Here is a 25,897-nt window from a genome sequence, read left to right on the forward strand (position 1 = left end):
GCAAATACAAAATGACAATATTATTAAATTATGAGTAGTATTCTAGTCCAGGCTAAAACACAGCATATTCGGTGCTGGGCTTTCTTCCCTCCCGCGACAATGGAGGCAACTCTGCCAAGGTGGATCCCACAGAAGCGGAACCAGTCCCATTCTTTGTAGGCACCCCTCCCATCAAGCCCTTGCTCATGGCAAGGCCTGAAGATCTCTCGCTGACTCCACGATCGTAGAACTCGTCCTCGATCGGGTGCATCAACACGGTGTTGTTGTTGGTGATGGTAAGCATGGTGTTTGTAGGCACGCAGATCCAGTCGCCTCTTTCGAAGGTCAACGGCTCGCTGGCCACAAAGATGACGTCTTGCGAACGGTTGAGTCTTTCCATCTTGAACAAGCCAGGCTCGTACTCGAAAAACCTTGATCCGGTACTGAAATGCAAAGATGCTGCCTCGTCGGTCTTGGAGGTAATGTATCTGCTCACGACGATGGATTCACCGTCGGTGACGGCAAAATTCAACAACGAAGGCTCGTCAGTAATGGCCACCTGCCAGTTCTTGATAAGCTCAGTTGTGGTCACCAACGCCTGTCTCAAGATGTTGTGGGTGAACTTTTCGTTCTTGTCGCCTGGGTTGTATCCCATCTGGTGCAAGGTGTTGAGGTAGAGCGCAAAGCAGCACTCGGAGTCGGTGGCTCCTTGGATGTATAAGAAGTATTCGTCGTCGAGGTGGTCCACAAGCTTTCTCTTCAACTTTTCAAAGAGAGAAATTCCTCCGTTATGCATAAACATCAACTTGCCGTAGGCAAACGGATGGCAGTTCGTCTCCGAGAGCACTCCCTGGGTAGAAGCTCGGACGTGTCCAAACACTAACCGTGACTTGGTACACATGGAGAGATTATTGAGGTTGACGTTGTTCCAAGCAGGCGTGATGGCCTTGAAGATGCACGGTTCGTCAGTGGAGTAGTAGCCGACGCCAAACCCGTCACCGTTGATGGGGTTTCTCATGTCCAACCGGAGTCTGGAGTCGAACGACTGGTTGATGATGGAGTGTGCGGGTTTGGTGAGGAGATCTGAGAGCACCATGGGCTCTCTGCCCTTGTAGATCATGAAGCGGCACATCGAGGGAATGAATGGGTCAAACAATCAAAAGCGAAGATATAGTTGAGTGGTTTGGAGTTGTTGGAGTTGATTTCTTGGTGGAGTCACTGGTTGGAGTTATTGCACAGTATGATTAGTAATTTGGCTGATTCCAGTGCTGCAGGTCAGACTCTGAAGTGTATTGCAGGTTCTAGAGTATAGACTGGCTGGTTCGGGTAATGCTTAGGTTTGTAGAGGTGCCATAGTCAGTCGCCTATCACGCAACATCGCACGTGATGTGAGATGGAGAGTGGGTGTTACAATTTAGAGAGAATGAGGGCACTGCTGAGGGCACTGCTGAGGGCTCCTGGAGACATTGCTGAGGGCACTCCTGGGGGCACTTAAGGTCGCTCCTGATCATGGTTCCACCTCAGTGATTCGTACTCCTTACTACCATTTATACTATATAAAGATCGATAAATTACTAGGAGTTACACCCGTATTTGCAGCTATGACAGACGTACCGAAACGAACAATATGTTGTAAACGAGATTGTTCAACCTATAGGAATTTATGCCTAATTTTCCATAGAAAGATACGTTTATAATTTGCAGAATTGTAGCAGAATAAAAGCAATTGGGAGGATAGTTGGGTCATACGGCCGGAATACAAAACCACGTGAAATGCGAGTTCCGGTCACCTGGGTCAGTCACTGAAGGCCGGTTGAAAAGGTGCTATAATCCGCTTTAACAAGCCTAAATCGTTAATACAGGTTATTATTGAGTACATCTACTGCTACAGCTCGTTTGAGCCAGCTGGATCGATCGGCTCGTGCAGGAGACCGAGTGCCAAAGCCGTAAATTATGATCACGTGACCGTTCATGACTCGAGAAAATACACCGGGAATATTTACGCTAGTTTAGTACTTTTGTGAAGCAGCATGGATGCGGATGTGTCCCCACTTTGTTTCCCAATTGCACCTACTGATCCCTGTGGGTCTGCACGAGCCGGTGTACTCTGTCACAATACGGTGTCTGCCTGCTCCGATTCTTGCACGTGATGTCCCGATTTTGTGGCTTTCCCCGTATGACAGCCCCGATCTGTCACTCGGACATGCATCACCTGACATGCGTGGTTTCCGTTACCCGTTACCCGTGGATGTGTCGCCCGCTGCGCGACATGCGACATCGAGTCATCCTGTCCGACACCGCCAGCTTCAGCCTCTGGAGGCGCCCCATAGCAATGCCCCCCACAACCGCCCCCCAGGGCCCCGTCTAGGTGTCCCGGCACCTGCCGGAGCCCCATAGTGGTCATCGTGCCGTTTGTACCGATCACTTCCCTTCTGCCGACGCCTGGATGCGTCTCTCGATCGCACATCCCTTGACCCGCACGGGGTCTGGCGGTGATTATACTCCGAGCTCCGGTGACTATAAAGGAGACGGAAGGGAACCAGTATCTGCTTAGCACATTCGTTTCCAACCTAGTCAGCCGACAAACACACTACCACACTCTGTTCAATTGCCACGCTCCTCCATTGACTGCCAGCCAATCACCACACCCTGCCAATTCCACACCCTACCAACTAGCCTATCTCCCTTATCATACTCACTGCTCCCACAATGTCTCTTTTCAGAACCTTGCAGAACTCGCCTGCCACCATCAGCATTTTCCACAACAACAAGGTGCCGCTCTCCACCAAGCTCTACCAGATCTTGGAGCGTGCCGAGGCCCAGCTGGACGAGAAGTTCCGCATCGACTTGATGGCAAACAAAATCCCTACCTTCGACCAGTACCAGGCCATTGCCAACTCGTTGCACTCGCGAGCCGGACGCACTGCCTTGAACGACTGCTACCCGTTCTTGCACGACCAGCGTAACCTCCACAGCGCCAACCAGACCGTCACCTTCAAGGGAGTGGAGCCCACAAAGATCTTCAACGAGCACGAGTACTCCATCATCTCCGAGATCTTCCAGAACGCCGTGGAAGGCAAGGAAGACGGCACTGAGGACGCGGATCCCGTGCACATCTTCGAGCCACCATTGGTGGTGGACTGGGACCAGAACTTGATTGCTCGTGACGAGTCCCTGCTCCAAACCCTTCTCGCAAAGTATCAATAACCTGTATATAGCCCCCATCTTCACATGCCACATAACCAGACCCAAACCGCAAGCCTGTAGACTTCCTCTGGTAAATTCTGAGTGAATCTCCCATTTACCGAGTAACTCTCTTCCTCAGTGTAATCATCAGAGCAAATCTCTACAGAGTAAATTTACTCAAACTGATTCTATCATCAGAGTAAACCTCCCATTTACAGAGTATTTCCCTTATCAAGCATGTCCGTCACCGCCTACTTGACTGCCTACAACGCCGTGTCGCTTGTGTTGTGGTCGTACTTGTTGTACACCGCCGTGGGAGATCTCCGCAACCATTGGGACGGGCCCAACACCGACTACCAGCGGCTCTTTCACAACTACTCGATCCGCCTCGTGGGCAAGGTGCCCCACCGGCTGTTGGTGCAGACACAGGTGTTCAATTCTGGGATTGAGATCTTCCATTCGTTGCTGGGGCTCGTGGCGACCCCTGTTGCCACCATGATTTTACAATCGCTGGCACGGCTCTTGATTGTGGTGGGGATTTGCTGGAAATTGCCCCAGAGCCCCGGAAACTACCACTTTTGGGCCTTCACCGGCATCCAGTTGGCCTGGGGCATCACCGAGGTGGTGCGGTACGGGTTCTACGTGCTCAAGCTCGTGGGTGTACGGGTGCCTCGCTGGCTCACCTGGCTCCGCTACTCCACGTTCATCGTGTTGTATCCGTTGGGCCTTGTTAGCGAGCTGACGGTGGTGTACTTGTCGCTCGGCTCGGCATCGGGTCTCTACTACTACTTCTTGGTGTTTGCGTTGGCCATGTACATTCCGGGTTTTTTGAGGTTGTACGGACACATGTTCAAGCAGCGGAGAAAGGCATTGGCCAGGAGATAGTGGGGATAAGATTACTAAGACAATCCGAGAGCCCCTGCAAAATTCATAATATAGTTGTTGCTGAAGGAGTACCTTGCTCCAGGACCTTCCAACAATCAGGGAGGGTGGTCATATTAATCAATAGATAAATATAATGAATTCAATAATGAAAGGCAGGTAATATCGACAATTATACCCAAACTCGTTGCTTGAGTGTTGTGTTTTCGTCACTCGGCTAACTGTTGATTTGATATTATGTGGAACCTACTTGAGTATGGAAAATACATAACAATCGAAAACATGTAGAAGGCATGAGTTGGTTTGAGTGTAGTGACCCTATAGTTGGCTCTCTGATGCCCTAGATAGTTCGACTTTCAGTGAATTAAGAACTGCAGCCAGGTTTTCTGAGTAATTGACTCTACTGTGGAAAAAGCCAGTTAGGACCTTGTGGTTCAGATTCAGACATACGTTTTTTAGCGGAAGTTGCTAGTATAAGCATCAATGGTAATTTATTTATACTTTCTTCGTGTATTGGTCGACCTATGGAAGCATTCACAACACATTAGCTCCATTGGCCTTGTACTCCCCAATTAAGACCCACGCGAGTGGCTAATTTTTATCTTCAGCTCTACAAGCCCCAAGGCCAACTCCGTGGCTTGTGACTTCCTTCAGGCAGAAAGCGATACATCAGTCAGCTAACGGAAAGTTTCTTCTACAAACCACGTAAATATACACTGATAGTCTCCGTATATGTAAAAGCTCAAACACAGTCAAGTACTAATATTAACACTTCATACAAGTAATTCATTTAATTATGAATCTTATCAGATGCCAATTATATTTTCTCAACATTTCGCAATGATCTCATATTTTTGCAACAATTTGCTTACTATTCTTCATCCACTCAATTAAAAACTATTCTCCATGAATACACAAGGGGCAGCGAGTTTCTAGGAAGCACTACCATGATCTACAAAACCATTCGTCTTGGCTATGCTGGAGTTAGCTACACTATTAATTCGCATCCACCGATATTGTACCACTTATCCATCTCCCACCACTTGGACGAGCATTACAGAGCCCGTCCTGCTACATAGGGGCAGCACTTCCGTCCTAGACCGACAACATATGACTTTCCCCTTGCCAAAGACTTGCCAATTGCACGACAAATGCTTTCCTAATGCCGCTGATATCCCATAACCCATTCTGTCGCGTGCCCGAGGTGCGAATAATTATCAACACATTTTGGATTCCCAACAATACAGTCCTAGCCTCATCATGTCTGCTCCAGCCCAAGCCCACCCCAAAAAGTGGCTCATTGCCTACAATTCCATCTCCGCGTCGTTGTGGTCCATCGTGTTCTTCAACACCGTGTTCGTGGGTGCTTTCCTTGGCCAGCCATCGTTGTTCGACTTGACTGGTAAGATCACCATCGCTGTCCAGTGTTTGGCAGTCACTGAAATCTACAACTCCGCTGCCGGCGTAGTCAAGACGCCACTTTTCACTACCGTGGCCCAAGTGTTGTCCAGATTGGCTGTCGTAATTGGTGTCTTCTTGGTGTTGCCAAACTCGCCTGCCAACTACCACTGGGTCTACATCACTGTTTGCTTGAGTTGGTCCATCACCGAAATCATCAGATACTCGTTCTATGCCATCTCTTTGCGTGGCGAAGGTGTCCCACAATGGTTGACCTGGTTAAGATACTCCACCTTCTTGGTGTTATACGTGACTGGTATTTCGTCTGAGGTCGCCATTTTCGTGTTGTCCTTGGACGAAGCTGCCACTGCTGTCGGCAAATGGTACTCCTGGTTGTTCATCGCAATCTTGGCCATCTACGTTCCAGGCTCCTACATCCTTTACACTTATATGATCAAGCAAAGAAGAAAGGTTTTGTACGGAAAGTCCAAGAAGACTCAATAAGCAGTTTGTCTTAACTATTTACCACGAGCACTACAAGTTTTCACGGTTTTTGGATTTGTCTATAATCTCTATAATATTGCTAGTTTATGGCAATGTATGTAATTCAGTAATATTATATTACACGTTGTGATCCATGCGGTGGAGTAAACCAAGGGAAAATCCTGTTCTATATGTGCCCCACTATTCCTCCCGCAAACTCTCGATCCATCTGATTAAACGCTCAATGTAATCGAAAATGGTATCTTCGTCAACAAACTCAAAGTTTTCTTCCAGCTTCGTCTTGGAAGTTCCACTCAAATAACTGAAGAAGTTCATGGAGTTAAATTTCTTCTTGGGAGCTTTGACACTCTTTTTATTGTTTTCAAACACTACTCTGAATCCCGTACTAACGAAGATCAGATCGTATTTGATTATCAATTTGGTGAGAATCTTGGTCACCAAGTAGTTGGGAGTATAGTTGTACCATCTCAAATCCCAACTAATAAGTTTCATTAAGTGGAGCATCACAAATTCCAAAGAAAGGTATTTGGTCTCCAAAGTTTGTACGAATGGCTCAAAATAGTTGGATGACAGCTTCAAAATCAATTTGTTACTGAAGAATTTCAAATCATAATCATCATTGAACAATTCTATTCTTGATCCAGTAGTCTCACTCAATATGAACTCGTCATAGATTTCCAAAAGTTGAACAGTCCCAAAATAGTCAAAGCCTCCTTCCACAGAAGTACCCATGACACTAGTGATGAGCGAACTAATCGATTCCTCAAGATTGTACTTGACACCCCACCCCAACAACCCCAACATTTCCCACTCTAATGCACTATGCTGTTGCTGCTTGTCATTTGAGGAGATAACCATGATTGTTCTTAAATCCTCGTAGATGATGAGAAACAATTGCTCTAGCCACTTTTCACAATATACGGAGGGTTTGGGCGAATTCTCTTGTCCATTATTTACCACGAATTCCCCATCGCTTGTCTTTAAGTCCGTTGTAAACACCTTTTCTTTAAGACCCACTATGGTATCCCATCCAACAGTGGCCACAAAGTATGATAATAAATCGTAACATCTTCCCCAAGTAGATTTTCTATTGAAATCCAATATTGAGAATCCCAAAGACCCCGACGATTGTGAGGTAAACAAGCCTTTTACTGACGAGGGACCTGTTAATTTAATTAGCTGAGGATCAACTGAAGAAATTTCTCTAGCAGAGCAATTAATCAATGGGGATTGATAAAAGTAGTTTCCATTGATTGGATGTCTCAAATACGGGGTAAATAAAGGAGTATCGCACCACATCTTCTTTATTGAACCTTCATAAATCATATCCTCGCCTGAAATCTTGACATCTTTGTTTCTGGTTCTACTGGAGGAGTAATTTTCAACAGGAACTTGAGGTAATGGAAAATAGCTCTTGAACGACTTGTCCGAAATGGTTTCCTCATTGACGTTGTTTAGTCTATGCACAAACGTAGACATGAATAAATCCTTGGTACCGGATATCTCGTCTAAGTCCGCAAAATCCTGCTTGGGATTGATTATCACAGGTAACGAATTCATCATGAGTAATGCATTTTCATAGTCTTTGATCAAAATATAACACAAGGTTAAGTTGAACCAACACTCAAAATCTAATGGCAAGATTTGAACACATTTCTTAGCAATAAGTAGTGCCTGGTCATAAGCTTCCTTCGTTATCAAAAACTTGACTTGTTCTATCAAAATAAGTCCCAGCTGAGTTGTGTACATAGAGTTTGTAAGCAAATGGCGATGGATCACTTCGAGGTATTGCTTCTCCACATTTGTATTATTCTGAACCTTTAAAAGTTTTAAAATCACATAATCAAAATCACAATTGGGATAAATTGCCCGTATTTCATCAATGGCGTATTGATTGACAGCTCCACTCAAATCCAACTGTACTAATCTTATCAAGGTATTTACAAGGTTGTTCCGATAATGATTAGTTTTTTTGCTTTGGTCCCCTTTGTTCCCACAAATGGTGGGCAAGCCGTAAGAGAGATTGCTTCCACACAAATGTCCCTTGTTCAAGAATTTGGCCAAAAGACGAACTGAATGCTTCAACTTGGCCTTGGAGTCTATGAAATTGGAGTAATTGACCAAACCAGTCAACTGGCTTGCTGGATTGTCCACTTGGTGAAACAATCGGATCAAATGCGAGGCCTTCAATTCGTCCCAGTAGCTCAGAGGCAATTGCTTGATGGTGTGATGGTTATAAAGCAAGGTCTTTCTGTGGCTACCTGGGGCAGAGCCTGAAGGGTTGGGGATCACTTGATAGGATTTGTCTATTTGGACAGGGGTACTCTTGAGGGAACTATTCATATGGACCACGAACCGAGCTCTGAAGTCGGACTTGTTGAATATGTTATAGGAGCAGTACGTGATGACCATCTCCCTCTTCGAATGCACGTACCTTTCGCTGGCCAATTCCGATTTTTTGAACTGGTACTTGTCATCCACCACCTCTATGCCGATCAACTGGAGGATGTATTCCTCGATATCTTCCTGCAAGTAGTCGAAGCTGATCCCATTAGCATAGTGGTAGAAGCCGATGTATCCGTCGTCGTGTTTCTGGTACCCCGAGCCACTTTCGGAGGCGGTCTGTTTGGTAAAGTCGTTCTGGTTGTAGGTATTGGAGGTGGTGCCAAAGTACTTGCCCCAGTGGATAAGGTCTGGCGAACCTGAGGGGTCGTAGCCTGGACTCGAGCCCACCTTCTCCTGGAATTTGGCCCTCAACCCCAAGCTTTCACCGTAGTTGGTCTCTCTGATGCTGGGAAACACCGTGAATGGTGACTTTCGGGAGGAATCATAGTTGATGGTGGGAATGGATGACGACGACACGTTTGGCGTTAGAATGAAGGGGAGCGACGAGAACAGCTTTGGTCTGGCTTCGGTCATGGCGGCTGTTTTGCATGGACCCGATCCGTTGTGCAATTGTGGTGATGTGGAGGTTTGAGTAGTCTTGGCCTGATCTAGTGGTAGGGGCACGCGCGACTGAAGAGGTGGAAACGACATCCAGGAAGGGTCTGGCTGGGCTGGGTTGGTGCCAGCATGGACAGTTTGTCTACATCGAGCTCTATTTCGCCGTGTTGTGGATACTACAGACAGAGAATACGCCTACATGATACTTCAACATACTGCATAATGTGGCCCGAATTAGCCTTCTTAGTAGCCTGGTTAGACTTCTTGACACATGCATGCAAGGTTCCGTGGTTCGTGGCATGTATCCATACGCATCTCGTGCCGCTTGCTTCCATACGTGACGTATCGCATTGTATAGACAGGCGATCCCGGCATTGTAGCAACGTAGTGTATTGGCAGTTGCGCAAGATGTGCTCCTTATTGTCTATCAACCGGGCCAATCCCGCATCAACACTTAGAAGTAGACACCACCAGAGAATTCGGTATGTCACCGTATGATTTATGGCTTAAATGGTCCAATCTGGCTCCACTGTCTCTATTTAGGGCCCTCCCATGCAATGGTAGCACATTTACATACAACGTGCTTATCCGTTTCAATCGTGTGTTTCTGTATTACTCCAAAGTAACACGCCTACAGCCTGTCTTTGTTACGTGAATCATGCATAAATTATTCTACTCTAGTCTCCTCTAGTAGAAGCTCTCTCTTTCTCTGTCGATTACTCTCCAGTCCTGTTGAGAAGTTCGCCGTATTTCAGGACAAAATCACTCAATTCTTCAAGAACCTGGCCTATGCCCTTGCCGTGAGCAAAAGCTATCCGTCCATTATCTCCACTGACCTTGCTCAAGTCTTGTCTCAACTGTAAAGTGGTAGCACATCCTTCGACTCGGGTGACAATGTGATTGAGCAAGGCAACCACATCAGACTCTTTGAATGCCGTGTTCCGCTCGATCATGTCTCCCGACGACTGGTGCAAAAAGCCCTCGTTCATGAGTGTACCTCCGTTGATTGAAGAGCAGACATTCTCCAATCTCAACGATACAGTTCGCAACTTGAAAATGGCATCAACTGGCAAAGTTCCTACTATTCTGGTACCAATAGAAGTCTCATTCTGCGACCTCTGAAGCATCTCCTGTCTTATCTTCAATTTCTCAGGGAATGCCAATGTGATGGGCTCGGGGGTTTCAAGTCCCTTCAATTTCCTCTCACCAAGGGTATAGTAGTAACAGCCCACCTCCTCAATGGAAGTGAGTTCCTTCTCAATGATTTCCCCTGCACGGTGGTTGCCTTGGTACGCATCCATCAAGGAGATCTTTCCTGCCTTAATGTCCTCGTGGATTTTGCCCAATGCTCCGATTTCATCAAGGAAATCGGAACTCACGGCGATTTGTCCACCATCAGCAATAGCACTGATTCTAGAGGTACGGTTGACCATTGGCCCGAAATAATCCATTCTTCCTGTGATCACATCCGGTTCACACACGGGGGCACCCCAGTGGATACCCATTCTAACGCTTAACCCTCTGAAGAACACGTTTCCGTTGCTATCAGCAACCTCGCAGCATTGATCAGTCTCCAAGATTTCAGATGGCCAATCGGCTGTGAGCAAGTTTTGTTGGACGTTGAAACACCATAATAAGGCCGAGGTTGGGGATGGGAAGGACACCATAAATGCGTCACCTTCAGTCTTGACTTCGTAACCCCCCACAATTCTTAATTGACGTCTCATGATACTATTGTGGGTCTTGATGGCCGATCTCATTGATGCAGGATATGTATCCCACAATAAAGTAGAGTTCTTAATATCAGTAAACACCAAGGCCAATTCGCCTACTGGGGGTTCGATTTCTTCTTCGAGTCTTCTCAACTGAGAATCTCCTGTAACAAAACGGTCTCTTCTCTTCTTGGCAGCACCGTAAACGTCATTCTCTCTTCCCAAATTATGGTATAATGCATTGGAACCAAATTTCAGTCTACTCAACTTTTGCTCTCCTAAGGTGACCACGATAACTGCAATCTTGTCAGAAGCACCGTAGCAAATTGCAAGATCTCTCAATTTTTGAGCAGCCAACATAGGGTCATCTTTCTCTTGTCTCAAAATATCAACCGCCAATTCGTAAGAGATGAAGTCCCACAAGATCTTGGTAGCCAATACAATCACGTCGTCGGCTGCTGTAAGACTGATTTCAGAAATGTCTGGACCAGAATGTGTATGTGGTAAGTAGTTGAAGAAACCCACTCCTCTGGAAACGGTCAAATCCCCATCGAGGGCACCATCTCCAGAGACGTAACCACCCGAAGCTCTAATTCTTTCAAACTCATGTCTATTAGTTGGATCATGCTTGTGCGTCAAAGGAATATGATCACCATTGTTTCTAGACAATAATGCTTCGATATCACCAATATTCGCAGTGTAAAGCTTCTTGTTCTTGATATAAATAATGGTAATAGCACATCCAGCGTTACCATCATCCCGCAAACTGAGATCAGAAAAGTCTTGTTTAATCTGAACATTCGGTGGGAGATTGTTGTTCTGCTTAGCAGCTAAAATACCATTAACTTCCTTGTTCAAAGACAAGAACGTTCTTCTGATTGCATCATTAATTTCATCATCGCTTTTGATTTTCTCAAGCTCATTGGTGAAATTAGGAACAAACAATGCCTTTGCCAAAGCAGATATCTTATGGGCCTGATTTGGTGCTCCACATTTTCCATCGAAAGAACAAACTAATAACTCACCTTCATTACCTCTGAATTTTTGAATGAAAATATCTCTTGATGAAACATGATCACGCATACCCATGGAATCGGATACACCATAGCCAATACTATCCAACTCAGAAGCGGTGGTTCTAATTCTCATTTCGTTATTTTGATCAGGGACCGAGGTAGATGTCAATGTCACATCAATAAGGCCCAAAACTTTCAATCTTTTCAATACAAGCAAGCTGTCAAAATCTTCTCCTGTTTCTGGATTCTTAACGTGACTTTGTTTGATTTCAAACCTCTTGTTACCTGAAAAATTGAGATACTTTAAGTTCTTATTCCAGTGCCAACTCCAGTCGTAAGGCCAATTCGAAATGTTGTATTTCAATTGATTTGAACCTACGTCAAGGTGCTGTAATTCGGTCAACTTACTCAATTCAGCAGGTAATGCAACAAGCTTGTTGTTATTGACGAAAAGTAACTTCAAAGCCTTGAGGTTTTCCAAATCATCAGCAGGAAGGGTAGTGAGCTCATTACCAGACAAATATAATTCCGTGAGTCTCGTGAGTCTCCTCAACCCCCCTTCAGGAACTTCAAGGAAATCATTGTATGATAAATTCAACGATTTCAAAGATATCAAAAAGGATATGCTTTCGAAACAGTCATCACTTAATCTATTGTCAGCCATAGTTAAAATCATCAAACAATCCGCGAGTGATGAAGAAGTATTCGCAAAGCTAAGGGATTGAGTAGATCCTTCGGTAAGTTCTCCTTTGTCAATTGTATCAGATTCATCCCCTCCCTCGATATCAATCCTGGACGAAAATTCCCCAGCTGAGGAAGGTGTATCATTTTGGAGTGGTGAATGGACAGATGGGCGTCTGGAGTCAGCAGGGCTATCCTTACCACTAATTGGATCAGCAACGAAATTCCTAAAGTTAGCGGAAGACAGAATTCTCTTCGCAACGGAAAATGGGGGCTTTGGAAATGATGTCATAATGTTCGAAGAAATGTTCAACATACTTAACGATTTCAAGTTCCAAATCTCATTGGGTAATGTTTGCAAGTTATTGGAGTGCAAGTCCAAATACTGTAAAGATGACAACTGACCGATTGAAGAAGGTAATGTCTGCAAGTTGTTACCATAGATAGAAAGAAATACTAACTTGTTTAATCCACCTAATTCATTGGGCAAATTGACCAAATGGTTCTTGTCCAATACAAACTTTTCAACGTTGGGAATCTTAGTCAAAAATTCGGCAGGAATTGAGGTGATCTTGGCTTTTGATAAGTCTAAAATGGTCAAAATGTTAAGAAGACTTTTGAATTGCAAATTTGTGGTAGGATTTCTATCGAAATGTAATAACCTAAGGCTTTCCATTTTATCATTAAAAGTAGAAATGTTATTCTTAGATGCATAGGTGACCTCTAAATTTGGTAACAAACCCAAAACATCCACATTGGAGATTTGGTTATATCTGATATCAAGTCTTTTGAGATTGGTCAACTTACTCAAGTATTTTGGAAGCTTTTTGGTCAACTTGTTAGTACAAAGGTTAAGCTTGGCCAAATTGGTCAACTTGCATATGGATTCAGGCAACTCAGATAAATCATTGTATGATAAATCTAAATCTTGCAAGCTAGTTAATTCACTAAGGGGTTCTGGGTACGAATTGAAGTAGTTGGAAGACAAGTTCAAGGAGATCAAATTTTTCAACTTCCCAAATGATTTTGGCAAGTGACATAATTGATTTGAATTAAGTTTTAAATGAGTGAGATGTCTCAAATGACTAATTTTTGTTGGAAGCTCATCCAAGAAGTTCTTTTCCATGTCAAGATATGTCAATTTTGTAGCTTCAAGGAAGTTCATTGGAAATTTTGAAGCACCATTTCTGGAAAAAACAATGGATGTAAGATTGTTACAAGACTGAATAAAATCAAGGGGAATGTAAATCGACGGATTATTTGCCACATTCAATCTTTCAATTTCATAGGTATGCTGATGGAAAATAATTGGTATATTCTTCAAGTCCAACCCAGAGATATCAACATCGACGTAATCTTTCGATAATAATGTCTCCTCGTCATGAGTCAAGTTCCTCAAGAAAATGTTTTCAACCACGAATTTGAATACAAATGACAAATCTTCACGACCAATGATTCTAAAATTATCCGCCTCGGTATAACCACTTAGCATTAACAAACCCAACTGAATCTTGAGAGGCTTTTCAAAAGGCTCAAGAACTTTGACAGAGTTACCAACGTAGACTGATAATTGATAATTCGAAGTAGAATCAAGAAAAAACTTCCTCTGGACAATATTTAATAATTCGGCTGTGGTTGTCTCCAATGGACATAAAATAGTGGTAAAAGTATTGTCTTCTTTGAACACTCTGACAGTATGATTTGGCCCCTTGGTTAAATTTTTGGCATCAGCTGGGCTGGGTACAATATGAGATGATTGACGAGACCCATAGAGAACCGGAAGATTCAGCTGTGAGGGAAGGCGAGCCAATTCCTCCTTTTTAGTATGTTTGTGCTTTTTGGTCTTTCCTTCGATAGAAGAAGCCAGAGTAACACTTGAAGAAGAAGAAGTATCAAGTTCATAGTGCTGCTGTTTGTCATTAGGACGATCTTTTTCATCGCTATCGTCAGAACCAAATAAATCAAACTCCTTTCTTTTGGGATCGTCAAGCTTGACATCCCAACTATCAGGAGCTTTCCAGCTTCCGCCTTTTGCATCGCTAATATTCTCATTTGAATAGGAAAGAGCCATATTGGAAACCGAATGTCTGGCGGGCAACTTTATCTTGGATAGTATTGGATCATTAGAAGTCGTGGACTCATTCTGAGGTGATTTCACGATTCCCTTCATTTCATCTAAATTCATGTCTAAGTTGAAAGTGGTACCAGAGGATGCTAAAGAAGGACGAGCAGAGTCGCTTTTGACTGCATGAGGTGAGTTGTTGGCACTTGTCGGAATATAACTACTCAATGGTGGGGTAGTGACTGCTGGAGGAGCAGAAGCAGCATTGTGATGATGATGATGATCCAAAGAAATAGATGGGATTCTAAACTTGTGCTTAGATGACGATGAAGATGTGGAGCTGGCACTTTTTCTTTGGTGATGGGTGTTGGAAGAGCCAACAGATGCAGATCTGTTGGTGTTGGAGACTGAATTCTGTCTGCTTCTGGAATCAGAGCCACCAGGATGGTAGAATGCATCATTTTGAGGGCTGATACTCTGAAGCTCAGACACAGGCTCGACCTCCTTTCTGCTCGAATAGATCAATTTTCCAAGCAACGAGCCGCTCTTTTTCTTGAATCTGGGCTTGATTGGATGGGTCAATGGTGGGGTGTTGGAGCCGCCTCTGGGGTGCTGGTTGGCATGGAATCCACGGTAGTTATCCTTCAAGTTGGAGGTAGTACTTCTCACCGGATCTCCGCTGGCCATCTCTTCCTCTTCGTGAGTCATGGGAAAGGACACCACCGATGATCTAGGACTGTAATTGTCTTGGGAGAAATTGGATGCTGAATCTTTGGTATGCAGAGGGCTGTCACTGGCCCCATTTTCTTCGTCGTACGCATATGTGAACAACGCATTCACGTCGTCGGGTCTGGCGTGAGGTTGGTTGCCAGAGTTGATGGATGAGTTGGACGAAACGATTGGCGAAATGGTGGTGGACGAGGTTCTCTTGGAGAATCCCGGATGTCCGCCACTTTGCTTGCTTCCAGGCGATAATTGACCACTGTTGGCCCCAGCAGCAGCAGCAACCATCGTGCCAGTGGTGGGGGAGTTGGGGTCGTTGGAGACGTGAGCCCGCTTGACGGAGTGGTTTTCGTCTTTGTGGGAGGGCAACTGGCCAGCAGTGAATCCGAACGACGGCTTTAGGTTTGTTTTGGATTTGTCACGTCTCAAGAAACTCATTGATGGTGGTAAGTGTTGGAGATTGACGGTAATTGACCCTTTAGTAATTTCAGCGAGGTGGAACGTGACTGTGTGCACGTGACTCATTTATTGAAATTTCATGTTCTGAAGTACCGGGCGCATTCTGCGAGCTACTGTGCTTAAACGGTACTTCCAGCTGGCCTGCGGAAGCGGTCGTGCCATACACCCACGGATGCCCCCACCCCACCGCCGCCAGTACCCGGCATCACCCCCACTCACTACTCGGAAGCGCCGTCTTCCATTGATCTGCACGTGACAGTTTCGCGGTCCCCACCGAAAAACGTCGCCCCGCACGACTACCCAAACAACTGCGTGTCAATTTGTCGAACAGTGGGGCCAACCGTTCCAGTCAGTTTCATTCATTCGGTGCATCCTTCGGCTCTGTACGTTCCTGTTAGCTACACAGACTCCCTCCACCGATGTCCTACCGAGGTCCTAACCAGTTTAACAATCACTTTGGCGGCGCCAACGGCGTCCCACCCCCCACCAATCTTGGTCCAGTTTCATCCTCCAAATCACCATTGGACCAGTTTGAAGATGTGTCCAAAAAAGTGGAGGAACTCATCGACTCCTACTGCAAGCCACTCAAGCCATACGTGCCTGCCATCGGTAGAGCGTTCATCGTGGCCACATTCTTGGAAGACTCGTTGAGAATCATCAGCCAGTGGTCTGAACAGGTTTACTACTTGCATAACTACAGACACATCTGGCGGTGGTTCACCTTGACATTCTTGTTCTTCAACGTGATCACCATGTTGACGGCGTCCACCCTTTTGGTGTTGAGAAAGCATTCTGTGATTGCCACCAGCACCTTGGTTGCCGTGGTGTTCTGCCAGGGATTGGCGTACGGGTTGATCTTCGACGGCCAGTTCATCTTGAGAAACTTGTCGGTGGTCGGTGGCTTAGTTTTGGCGTTTTCCGACTCGCTTGTTAGAGACAAGAGATCGTTGAACATGCCCGGATTGCCCATGTTGGACAACCAAGACAACAAAAAATACTTCTTATTGGCTGGCAGATTGTTGTTGATCTTCTTGTTCTTGGGATTCGTTTTCTCGGCCTCCTGGTCGGTGACCAGAGTGTTCATCATCTTGATTGGGGTTGTGTCGTGCGGCTCCATCGTGGTGGGTTACAAGACCAAGTTCGCCGCCTTTATCTTGACCGTGTTGTTGTTCACCTACAATGTGTTTGTCAACACCTTCTGGAAGTACGGCGCCCTGGACTCCAACCGTGACTTCTTGAAGTACGAGTTTTTCCAGACCTTATCCATTGTTGGGGGCTTGTTGATCATCGTCAACGCAGGTGCTGGAGAATTGTCCATTGACGAAAAGAAGAAGATCTACTAATGGTTCTGCCATGTAAATAACAAGATAGACGTCATGTACGGCTAATGATAATGACTGTAGACCAGCGGATTTGGCTCGGGATAGCAAACGCACCGAGTGCTGCAGTAGAGTTTGGGGTATTGTGGCGTACAATGAGGCTTTCCACACTATTTCAGTAGCGCAGCTGTGATGGCCCAAATTCTGCCTGGGGTACGGCTGAAATATGTGATCGCGTGATACTTCGTCACGTGCAGGGTCCTACAAATTCTCACCTATAGCACTCGGGTTAATAAGCAGGTCATCATGAGTCAAGAGCAGCCCAAATGTCCAGTAGACCACTCCAGCCGTCAGGCGTGGATGGAGAAGGCCCAGTCCTCGCAGGCGCCCGAACAACCAGCAATTCCTGCCCCTGCACACCCACAAACACAACCAGCTTGTCCCGTGGATCATAGCGCCAGGGCAGACTGGCTAAGCAAAGTATCCATAAGTGCTGTCAATGCGCCTGAAGCCATAGAAGTACAACAGCCGGCAACGGGTTGCAGCTCAGACACCCAAGCAGATGCTCCTCCCACCACCTCAAACATAGATCTTCCCACTGACAGAGAAATCAGCTCGATACCACGAACATCTGCCAACCAGAACTGGATCTACCCATCGCAAAAGCAGTTCTACGAGGCCATGGTGCGCAAAAGCTGGGATCCTAAGGCCCAGGATATGCAGACGGTGGTTCCAATCCACAATGCTGTCAACGAGAAGGCATGGAACCACATCCTCAAGTGGGAAAGCAGCAACATCGAAGAGGCCAAACAAGCGTGCGGAGGCATCACGTTGACCAGTTTCAAGGGAGACCTGAAGAAGCTCACACCCAGGGCCTGGTTCAACTCCACAGTGATGGGGTACCAGAAGCCTTTCGATAGACACGACTGGGTCATCAGTCGGTGTGGCACCGAGGTCGAGTATGTGATCGACTTCTACAGCGGCAGCGGCAAGGGTGCCAGCTTCTTCTTGGACGTCAGGCCCAAAATCAACTCCTGGGAGGGGATCAAGCTCCGGATGGGCCGTGCTTTGGGGTTGTTATAGTCTGGTCAGTCTCCTGGGGAGAATATGGTGACGTTCGTGGTTCAAAGCTGCTTTTCAGTCTAATAGCTGACTGGTTTGCTCTGACTGGAATTATTCCACAACTGGCTGATTTGCCATAACTACAGACTTGCCATATCTGGGGTTACTCCATAATTGCAGATCTGCCATGACTACAGATCTGCCGTATCTGAAAGCTTCTGCTCCATCTACAGCAAAGCTCCCACTTCTACATAGTCACTTTGTAAATACGTTAATTCACTTGTCATATCTTTATATACAGAGGTATTGCCAGCTTATTGTCTACCCATGAAGGCACCAGATTGGCCGAGCTTTTGCATGTTCTCACCGACTTGGACGTTGGTTTCGAAGTACTTGGAGACACATCTGTCCAAACAAAGTGCTTCTTGCTTGTTAACGTCCGACTCGCTATATGACTTGTTGATACACTTGTTGTGACACTGGGAAACCAATTGGTTGAACATGCCAGTAACCATGTCTAATTCCGCCTCAGCGGCTTGTAACTTTTGCTGGGATGATACTTGAGGAGCTGCTCCACCTAAACCGAACATTGTGTAGTGTAATATGGTGGCCAAAGTTGCTGAAATTATCAAATTTTTCATAGTGGTGCGCTTACGTAAGCAGCGTGTCGCGGCCGCAACCGGTTGCAACCGCTGCGACACACGACATCTTCTACAATTGAGTAATCATTACACGTAAATTATAGATCGGGGAAAGTAAAGTGGACATGGGCTCCCCATAGGAATAACCTCAGGGGGATCTCCTTCCGCATCTTTTCGTAGTCCTCTTTTTTTGCGGGACATGGAATGGAAAGCCCATGGCAAATGGTGATACTCTTGCCATTCAACGAAATCGAACCACCATAATTTGCAATTCGTGCGTTAAGCCACAATGGATTGTAGTTCACCCGGTCGATATACTTGTCGGTCACAATATGGTCCACATCGTTGTAGTATCTCAAAAACCGCCATGTTTGCGTTTGAAGGTTTAGGACCGGAATTCTTGCTGTGTTGGTGTTATCGCTAACAAATGCAAATCTTGAAAGTCTTGTAACATCAAACTTCTCAGAAACATATGGAGTTTTGTCGAAATGCCTCAAAAAGTCATTTCTGAAACCACCCATGAAGAAGAGATAGTCCCTTCCTTCGTTTCGGTAATACAATGCTGTGTGGTGACACGATCTCAATTCTGCTTCAATAAGTTTGGGATCATCCACTTCTCCACCCTTGAAAAACCTGGAATTATCATCGTCTTCGTAAGGCTTGATGGGATACTCATAATAATCGTAACAATATGTGGTCAAGGTCTTCCATTGCCCAGTATCAAAGAGGAACAAATGGAATCCACTGAAGGATTCCCCTTCCTCGTTACAACCTCCTTGGACTAAAAGTGCTTTACCCTTGAAGTACTGATCTGGTCCTTGAATAGCAAGCTTGTTTTCTTGTGCACTGGATATAGTTCGGAATGATGCACTCGATGAGCTGCTCAAGGGTGATGCAGCTCTCCTCGAAGCTATCGATTCTATATCCGAATCTTGGAAAATATCATTGTTGCAATGTTCATGTTTCTCGCTATAGTTGATCAAAGAGTGGGCAAAGTAGCCTCTTGGCGATGGCCAGGCATCTGGCACATTGGCCATGGAACGGCAACTCTCACTTATATCGAACATCAATCCCTCAGCATGAAAGTGGATAGACTTGCCATCATCCGTACATGCGAGGTCAATTTTGAGTAACTCATCTGATGCAACAAATTTAAGTACACCATTCTCGGACTCAACAGGCCGGAAACCACCAAAAATAAATACGGTGACACCATTGATACCTGTCTTTAATATTGATTCATGGAACAAGATGTGCTTTCTATTCTGTTCTTCGTCTGCACTAGTCGAATCTGAATCGATTTCATTAATTTTAGTTTCCTGATACTTTTGTTTAGTTGCTTCGAAGCTAGGGGGCTTGTATGAGTGTATCTTCTCAAAGGAAACCGGCGTTGTGGACCTAGACTCGGGGGGAGAGTACAATACTTGTTGTAGATCCACTTTGAGCTCTGGCTTATTGACGGTTTCATGTTTATGCAGACTGTCATGCTTATGGATTGTTTCGTGTTTGAGTAGACTGTCCAGCTTATGGACAGTTTCTTGCTTGTGCAGACTATCCAGTCTATTAACACCCTCTTGCTTGGATTTCTGCAATAATTGAATGGGAGACACTGGTCTGCTATCATTAGAACTATGCTGGGAATTCGATCTATGCTGCTTCACCTGTTTTGAATAGGTATTCTTCAAAGTATGTGGTTGAGCTTGAGGTGATTTCGGAGTGCCATTACTTAATTGTCTTTGGTGATGACTCCTATGGAAAATCCGGGAAGATTTGGATAAGATGCTCAACTTGGATGTCTTAGAACCAGCAATGGGTGAGTTGTTCAAGCTTCCTGAGCTTTCCGATACACCGATACTTGAAACATCTGCACTGTTGCTAGAACTGCTTGTAGAAACAGATTTCAAGCTGGAACCGTAAACCTTTGACGAGGGTTCTGCAGATGTGCGTAATGTTGAGATATTATTCGTGGCTGTCTTTTCCTTTTGGGAGGATTTGGATTTCGAGTGCAACAACGAACTTATACTAGAGACCGTAGAAGTGCTCAGTTCCAGGTTATCCTTTTTGTCGTGATGCGTGGTGACTTGAGAAATAGATGCTATGTTCGTATTGGAGTCAGGAAGCTTGAAAGTATCTTGACTGTGTTTTGGGGACTGGTTGGGCTTCATATAGGGACTGGTGGAATTAGAATATGACGAGGTGCTCTCGGTGAAGATCAGGGGCAGGAGAGCTTTTGTAGGGTTTTTGCCTGGTTTCTCATGCTTGCGATACACGTTCGAAACAATGGCACTTCCTAGTCTACCCTCGTGCTTGAAAGCGCCCACTTTTTCCTTGAGGTCGACCTTGATGAACTTGAACGAGAGACGATCCAAGATGTATCCATCCTTGTTCAAAATCAACTTCTTTTTGATGATCCAGCGGTCGATATCTGCATTATAAGTGACGGACTCGTCCTTGATCATAAAGCCACCGTAGAAGAAGATGTGTCTGTCGGAGATCTCAGTACTTATCAACGAGTTGATGTGGCCAGGTGAGTTGCTGGGGTCCAAGGTGTCCAAGTAAGTCAAGGAGGCGCGCTTGGGGTTGAAGAGATAGAAGTTTCTGTTCTGGGACATGAACGGGTTGGTCAAGATTTCCCGGCTGACGAATGGCGGCAACTCGCATGGGAAGTGGATGGAGATCTTATCCAAGGAAACGGAGCTGGGCAACCCTAAGTGCTCAAACGTCGAGCTGCCAGACACGCACAAGCCTCCGAAAGTGTAGGTCAAGTCGTCGGCGTCGAAGTGGTTCTGGTAGCACATCTGCGGCACCAGGAAGTCGGGTCCGAACTCGTCAGTGTCGTTGTACGAGGGGATGTTGATGGATACCCGTGGGATGGCAAAGTGTCCCGAGAAGATGCTGTCACCAGTGTCTGTCCGGCACACGTTCTTGTCGAGCACTTTGTGGGTAAGCGGAGGAGTGGATGCACCCTGACGTGCGAGGTGGGGCGTGAATGCAGAGTGGTCCACCCTGTCGACCACCAACTTGGGCGTGTAGAGGCCCTTGTCGTTCAACTTGTTCAACCGGGTCTTGGTGCTGATGTTGTTGACTTTGTAGTACTTGAAGGTGGTGTAGGGTGTGGTGACGCCGTGCTGCCAGTGGGTGTGATTGTTTCGGAGGAACTCTGCCTCGTTGGCCAGTGGCTTCTGTTCGTTGGGGGTGTTGGTGGGATGAGTCCGGTTCATGGTGACTTCCACGAAGTTTTCGGGCGGCAGAAGCCCAGGAGGCGGGTCGTTGTGCACAGAGCCCATGGTGGAGTTGGTACGACGGAGGAGGGGCCCTGATGTACCAGCGGAGGGGGATTCACTGTGGTAGATGGTGAGAGTTACTGGCCGCATCTTTGGAGGAAATTTGAGGGAGTGCACACAACTCGGTTGAGCGAGCGAGCTGCACCACAGCGCCGGGGAGGCGTTGGGCGAGTGGTGGGGGCAGTGTGGTGGTGGTGGTGGAAGGACGTGGTGGTGACGACAGTGGTGCTATAGTAGTGGTGGGGAAATGGTGGTAGTATAATGGTGTGGGATGGTGGCGGTGGGATGGTGGTGGTAGGTGTACTGTGGCTAGTACTGGTGCTAGTGCTGGTGCTGGTAGCCTACTAAGCCCAGCTAGTCGCGGCGGATTAGCGAGGTAGCGAAGGTTTGGTACCGCGTGGTAGTGCGCTAGCGAGGGCGGAGACGTTAATTGTATGGTTGCGGTGGTAGCGGCGACGGTGGGCATGGGCCCAAACCAGTAAGCCCTGTCAAGCCCAGACGGGGCGTTGGGGCGGCGTAGGCGCGATCTAGAATGCCGGTAGCGGAGGCTGGGCGCCTAAGGGCCGACATAGCAACAGTGGTAGACTTGCTGTAGTGGAATTGCGTGCCCACTGGCGTATTCGTGTAGTCTGGGAACAATTTGAGGCGTCAGATTGAGGACATCTCGGCTGAGATTATACATTAAATCAATAATGCTGGATACCTTAGTCATAAACTATTGTTCACCGTCTCGAATGGGTATCGTTTTACAAGCTCATTGATGGGGTATTCAGATTACTATCTTTAATTTGTCATGCCGGGCCTGGTTAATGTACCAATTCATTTATTAATGGACCATTTATTGTTGTAAAAAACTATCTGGCTCTAGCATCTCTACTAGACCAGGGCATATTTTTATCTTTAATCCGCGTACCCTGGCACTATGTGTCCATCTAACAATTGCGGTACAATTCAAACTGTTATCGTCGAATCCGCTTATCGTTTTTGGTAATTAATACTTTCATTACTTTGAAATTACCATACCTCGGATGTTCTGCTTCCAAACCACATCTTCGAGTATACCAAGGACCAGCCACCCCAGTGTAGTCAGATAGGTTCGATAGGGCAATCATCGCTCTTTGCCAGCTAGAACTGTAGCAAGGTATTGGATTTACTACTAGCTACTATAGTGGACGCTGCGGCGCAACACTACTACCGTTTCTACACAATCATATCTAAAAGTGTCGTTTGGCTGTCGCCATTGTCTAATATATAATGTGCAGCCGGCCCTCAAGATCGGCTCAAGTGATCCTAGTTGCTAAATGAAACGTCCAAATGGATTAGATCTTATCGTGGCCAATATAAATCTTTTTAGCAATTCATGAAGTGTGAGTGATTTTATTCTATCAAGATTTCTCTCATAATTTTGAATTCCATATAATGACAAAGCATTCTCTTGCTGGTACGCATGTTCAAGCTATATTCTTACGTATCACGCCAATGGTCACAATATTCGCGAAAGCCCTTCAATATCGAATTCTGAACTGGTCTCTATCCGTACAACATCAGCCTATACATTCTTAATCATAAGAAGAGTCTCTTTCTTAGTCTTCCGATTACATTAATGTTTTCCTAGTTTTTCAGGATAACACATCGCTTCTCTAGTGACTTCTATCCTCTTTCTTTTTGGATCTTAAATATTCGGACTCAACATGTCCGCCTTCACCAACGCGTGGATCTGTATGTTAGTAGGGTTCGTTTGCAATATCGGTATACTTACATCCTGGATCGAGGCATTGATAAACTGTCTGACCTCAAGTACCAACCACACCTTGATCATACTCAAGGAGTTCTCATTTCGCAAAATGTCTCTGCCTTCTTTCAGTACTCCCAATTTTCTCAACACGGGCAAGGAACTAAAAGTTAGTATGTGATGGTTTGATGAGCTTCTTGGTGACTAGGTGGTGAAAACATGTTTAGATTATTCTCGGTGACTAGGCGGTGAAAAACATGTAAAGCTCATTCTCAGTGGGGAATCCAAATAGACAAGCATATACGAACCTTGCAAATAAATCAAGATCGGGATCCAATCTTCTACCAATTCCTTCCAATAATAAAATGGCTACAATCACAGTGATGAAATCCCCTTCCATTCTAACATGATGACTCCGGACCATTCCTAAGACCTGGTCAAGCAAATCTCCAATGCTAATGTTTCCCAATGCAAAAGTTCTTTCCTTCACTCGATCAACCAATTTTTCTACCTTCAAGGCAAATATCTCCTTGTTAATCGCCGTTTCTGGGGTTCTCGAACGTTCAACCATTAATTCACCTGCTTTATAACCATCGAATTCGGATAATGCTTTGAATAAATCGATGAAATTGACCCGGTCCTCGTGGTTCAATTCCGTGATGAGACCAACGTCAAGGAAACAAATCTCTGCATGATAACCTTCTTGGTAAAGGGATTCCAACCTCTGGCACCAGGCCTCTTTATCATCACCTAATTTCAACAACTCGTTGGTGATTTTGTTGGTCTCGCTTTCATTGCTTGACTTGACGATCTTGTACTCTTTCTCATGGGGGAACAATTCGTTCTTGTAGAATCTGACCATCATATTACCAGGATGCAAATCAGCGTGAACGAAATTATCGAGAATCAACATCTTCAAGAATGCATCCAAACCCTTGTCACTGACTTCCTTCGATAGGTTCTTACCGAAGTTTCCCTCTAAGGACAACAACCTACTCATAGGGATAGCGTGAATAAACTCTTCGACTAACACATTTCTGGTTGTGAAGTTCAAGTAGGGCTTTGGAAAGTGGATATCGAGTCTACTCTTGAAGTTATCTCTAAACTTGGCCAAGTTCAAGCCCTCGATTCTCAAATCCAACTGGAGTCTCATCAACACCGAGAATTGTTCCACTTCGTCTGGCAACGAAAGCCACTCCATGGTGGGGATCACGTCGATGACATTGGCGAAGAACTTGATGATCCGCAAGTCACGGTTGATCTTGACCTCGACGTTGGGATGCAACACCTTGATTGCAACGTGCTGGTTGTTGGTGAGAGTGTCGCCGTGCTCAGTCACCAAAATACTGTCTAGAAACTGCTGGCTCTGGGTCAGGGACACTTTTCGCTTGGAGTCCTCTTTTTCCAAGTCCTTGACTCTCTCTATCGCTTTGTTGGACAATTTGGCAATGTAGACCTGGGCAATGGCTCCAACTCCCAACGGCTTGTCGTTGAACTCGTCGAAGATCTCATCGAAGGGAAGGTCGCCAAAACTCTGGCTGATAATCCGCTTGGTCTCGTGAAGCGAGTGGGCCTTGGCGTTGGAGTGCAAGGTGCCCAACTCCTCGCACATCTCCTTAGGGAAGATATCGGTTCTGGAAGCTGCCCACTGGCCCAATTTGATGAACGAGGCGCCCGCCAACTCGGCAGACCACCGCAAGTACCGGAACCAGAGCCTGGCGCCCGAGCGGACGGTGGTGCCTGTCTTGCGGTTCTTCTTGCCAAACCAGCAGAGGGGCGACGTCAAAAGCACAGGGACGAAGATTGCAGACAACTCCAAGAAACGTGCAAACGTGACCAACGGGTTGATGATGTAGTCGTCGATGTGGAACTTGAGGTAGTAGAAGATCCGCTTGAGGAGCAACCCCTGGCCGGTCTTGGTCTGGCGGTAGTGATCGTACTGGTCTTGCTCCTCTTTCTGGGAGGCGAGGTAGAGCCCGTTCTCGTATGTCTCTGAGTCCTTGACGGGCTCGAGCTCGTGCACAGACGTGTCAATGGCATGGACGTCGTTCCAGATGGTGTGGGAGTAGAGAAGCGATCCGGAAACCGTTCCCACCAACCCAGCAGCTACCACTTTGACGACAGGCGAGTGCCTTATGGGGTGGTAGGACTGGGTCCTGAACCCCATGCGGAGGCCCCTGACGAAAGTCGTGGGCTTTAGTCTAAACATGGTGATGGAGGAGTGGAAAAGAGTGGAAGGTAAATGGCCCTGTGATTGCTACGCGGATGAAATAGCCTCGTTAGCACATGGGAGTGCGGAGCAAGAAAGTAGAGG

At 46.0% G+C, this 25,897-nt stretch overlaps 11 protein-coding genes across 11 annotated transcripts; 5 read left to right on the forward strand and 6 right to left on the reverse strand.

The window, feature by feature from the left end:
• Positions 1-52: 52 nt before the first annotated feature.
• On the reverse strand, positions 53-1,111 carry DUG3 (glutamine amidotransferase subunit; the record flags this gene model as incomplete). The annotated part of the gene is made up of 1 exon (XM_020209539.1): positions 53-1,111. One exon carries the CDS (start codon positions 1,109-1,111, stop codon positions 53-55), a length of 1,059 nt encoding a protein of 352 aa, XP_020065721.1.
• A 1,577-nt stretch (positions 1,112-2,688) lies between these two features.
• Positions 2,689-3,186, forward strand: CANTADRAFT_4624 (uncharacterized protein; the record flags this gene model as incomplete). Its single annotated transcript, XM_020209309.1, has 1 exon — positions 2,689-3,186. The coding sequence occupies one exon, from the start codon at positions 2,689-2,691 to the stop codon at positions 3,184-3,186; it is 498 nt and encodes a 165-aa protein (XP_020065722.1).
• Positions 3,187-3,402: 216 nt separating this feature from the next.
• On the forward strand, positions 3,403-4,050 carry CANTADRAFT_47674 (uncharacterized protein; the record flags this gene model as incomplete). Its single annotated transcript, XM_020209487.1, has 2 exons — positions 3,403-3,477; positions 3,526-4,050. 2 exons carry the CDS (start codon positions 3,403-3,405, stop codon positions 4,048-4,050), a joined length of 600 nt encoding a protein of 199 aa, XP_020065723.1.
• A 1,008-nt stretch (positions 4,051-5,058) lies between these two features.
• Positions 5,059-6,325, forward strand: CANTADRAFT_25074 (enoyl-CoA hydratase). Its single transcript, XM_020207315.1, has one exon. It carries the CDS (start codon positions 5,308-5,310, stop codon positions 5,947-5,949), a length of 642 nt encoding a protein of 213 aa, XP_020065724.1. The 5' UTR covers positions 5,059-5,307; the 3' UTR covers positions 5,950-6,325.
• On the reverse strand, positions 6,130-8,868 carry CHS6 (Chs6p; the record flags this gene model as incomplete). Its single annotated transcript, XM_020209439.1, has 1 exon — positions 6,130-8,868. One exon carries the CDS (start codon positions 8,866-8,868, stop codon positions 6,130-6,132), a length of 2,739 nt encoding a protein of 912 aa, XP_020065725.1.
• Positions 8,869-9,435: 567 nt separating this feature from the next.
• On the reverse strand, positions 9,436-15,625 carry CYR1 (adenylate cyclase). The gene has a single exon (XM_020207316.1). It carries the CDS (start codon positions 15,609-15,611, stop codon positions 9,609-9,611), a length of 6,003 nt encoding a protein of 2,000 aa, XP_020065726.1. The 5' UTR covers positions 15,612-15,625; the 3' UTR covers positions 9,436-9,608.
• A 190-nt stretch (positions 15,626-15,815) lies between these two features.
• On the forward strand, positions 15,816-16,963 carry ERV29 (Erv29p). The gene has a single exon (XM_020207317.1). The coding sequence runs from the start codon at positions 15,965-15,967 to the stop codon at positions 16,886-16,888; it is 924 nt and encodes a 307-aa protein (XP_020065727.1). The 5' UTR covers positions 15,816-15,964; the 3' UTR covers positions 16,889-16,963.
• Positions 16,964-17,170: 207 nt separating this feature from the next.
• Positions 17,171-17,947, forward strand: CYT2 (cytochrome c1 heme lyase; the record flags this gene model as incomplete). Its single annotated transcript, XM_020211465.1, has 1 exon — positions 17,171-17,947. The coding sequence occupies one exon, from the start codon at positions 17,171-17,173 to the stop codon at positions 17,945-17,947; it is 777 nt and encodes a 258-aa protein (XP_020065728.1).
• A 293-nt stretch (positions 17,948-18,240) lies between these two features.
• TIM10 (protein transporter) lies at positions 18,241-18,516 on the reverse strand (the record flags this gene model as incomplete). The annotated part of the gene is made up of 1 exon (XM_020211466.1): positions 18,241-18,516. The coding sequence occupies one exon, from the start codon at positions 18,514-18,516 to the stop codon at positions 18,241-18,243; it is 276 nt and encodes a 91-aa protein (XP_020065729.1).
• Positions 18,517-18,665: 149 nt separating this feature from the next.
• On the reverse strand, positions 18,666-21,752 carry CANTADRAFT_33138 (uncharacterized protein; the record flags this gene model as incomplete). The annotated part of the gene is made up of 3 exons (XM_020208497.2): positions 18,666-20,005; positions 20,084-20,500; positions 20,705-21,752. Coding segments are annotated over 3 exons (2,805 nt in total), but the record flags the coding sequence as incomplete, so codon positions are not given.
• A 1,771-nt stretch (positions 21,753-23,523) lies between these two features.
• Positions 23,524-25,750, reverse strand: CANTADRAFT_47746 (uncharacterized protein; the record flags this gene model as incomplete). Its single annotated transcript, XM_020209501.1, has 3 exons — positions 23,524-23,568; positions 23,611-23,746; positions 23,892-25,750. 3 exons carry the CDS (start codon positions 25,748-25,750, stop codon positions 23,524-23,526), a joined length of 2,040 nt encoding a protein of 679 aa, XP_020065731.1.
• Between the last annotated feature and the right edge of the window lie 147 nt (positions 25,751-25,897).

The sequence above is a fragment of the Suhomyces tanzawaensis genome (genome assembly GCF_001661415.1).
Source record: "Suhomyces tanzawaensis NRRL Y-17324 unplaced genomic scaffold CANTAscaffold_2, whole genome shotgun sequence".
NCBI lineage: Eukaryota > Fungi > Ascomycota > Pichiomycetes > Serinales > Debaryomycetaceae > Suhomyces > Suhomyces tanzawaensis.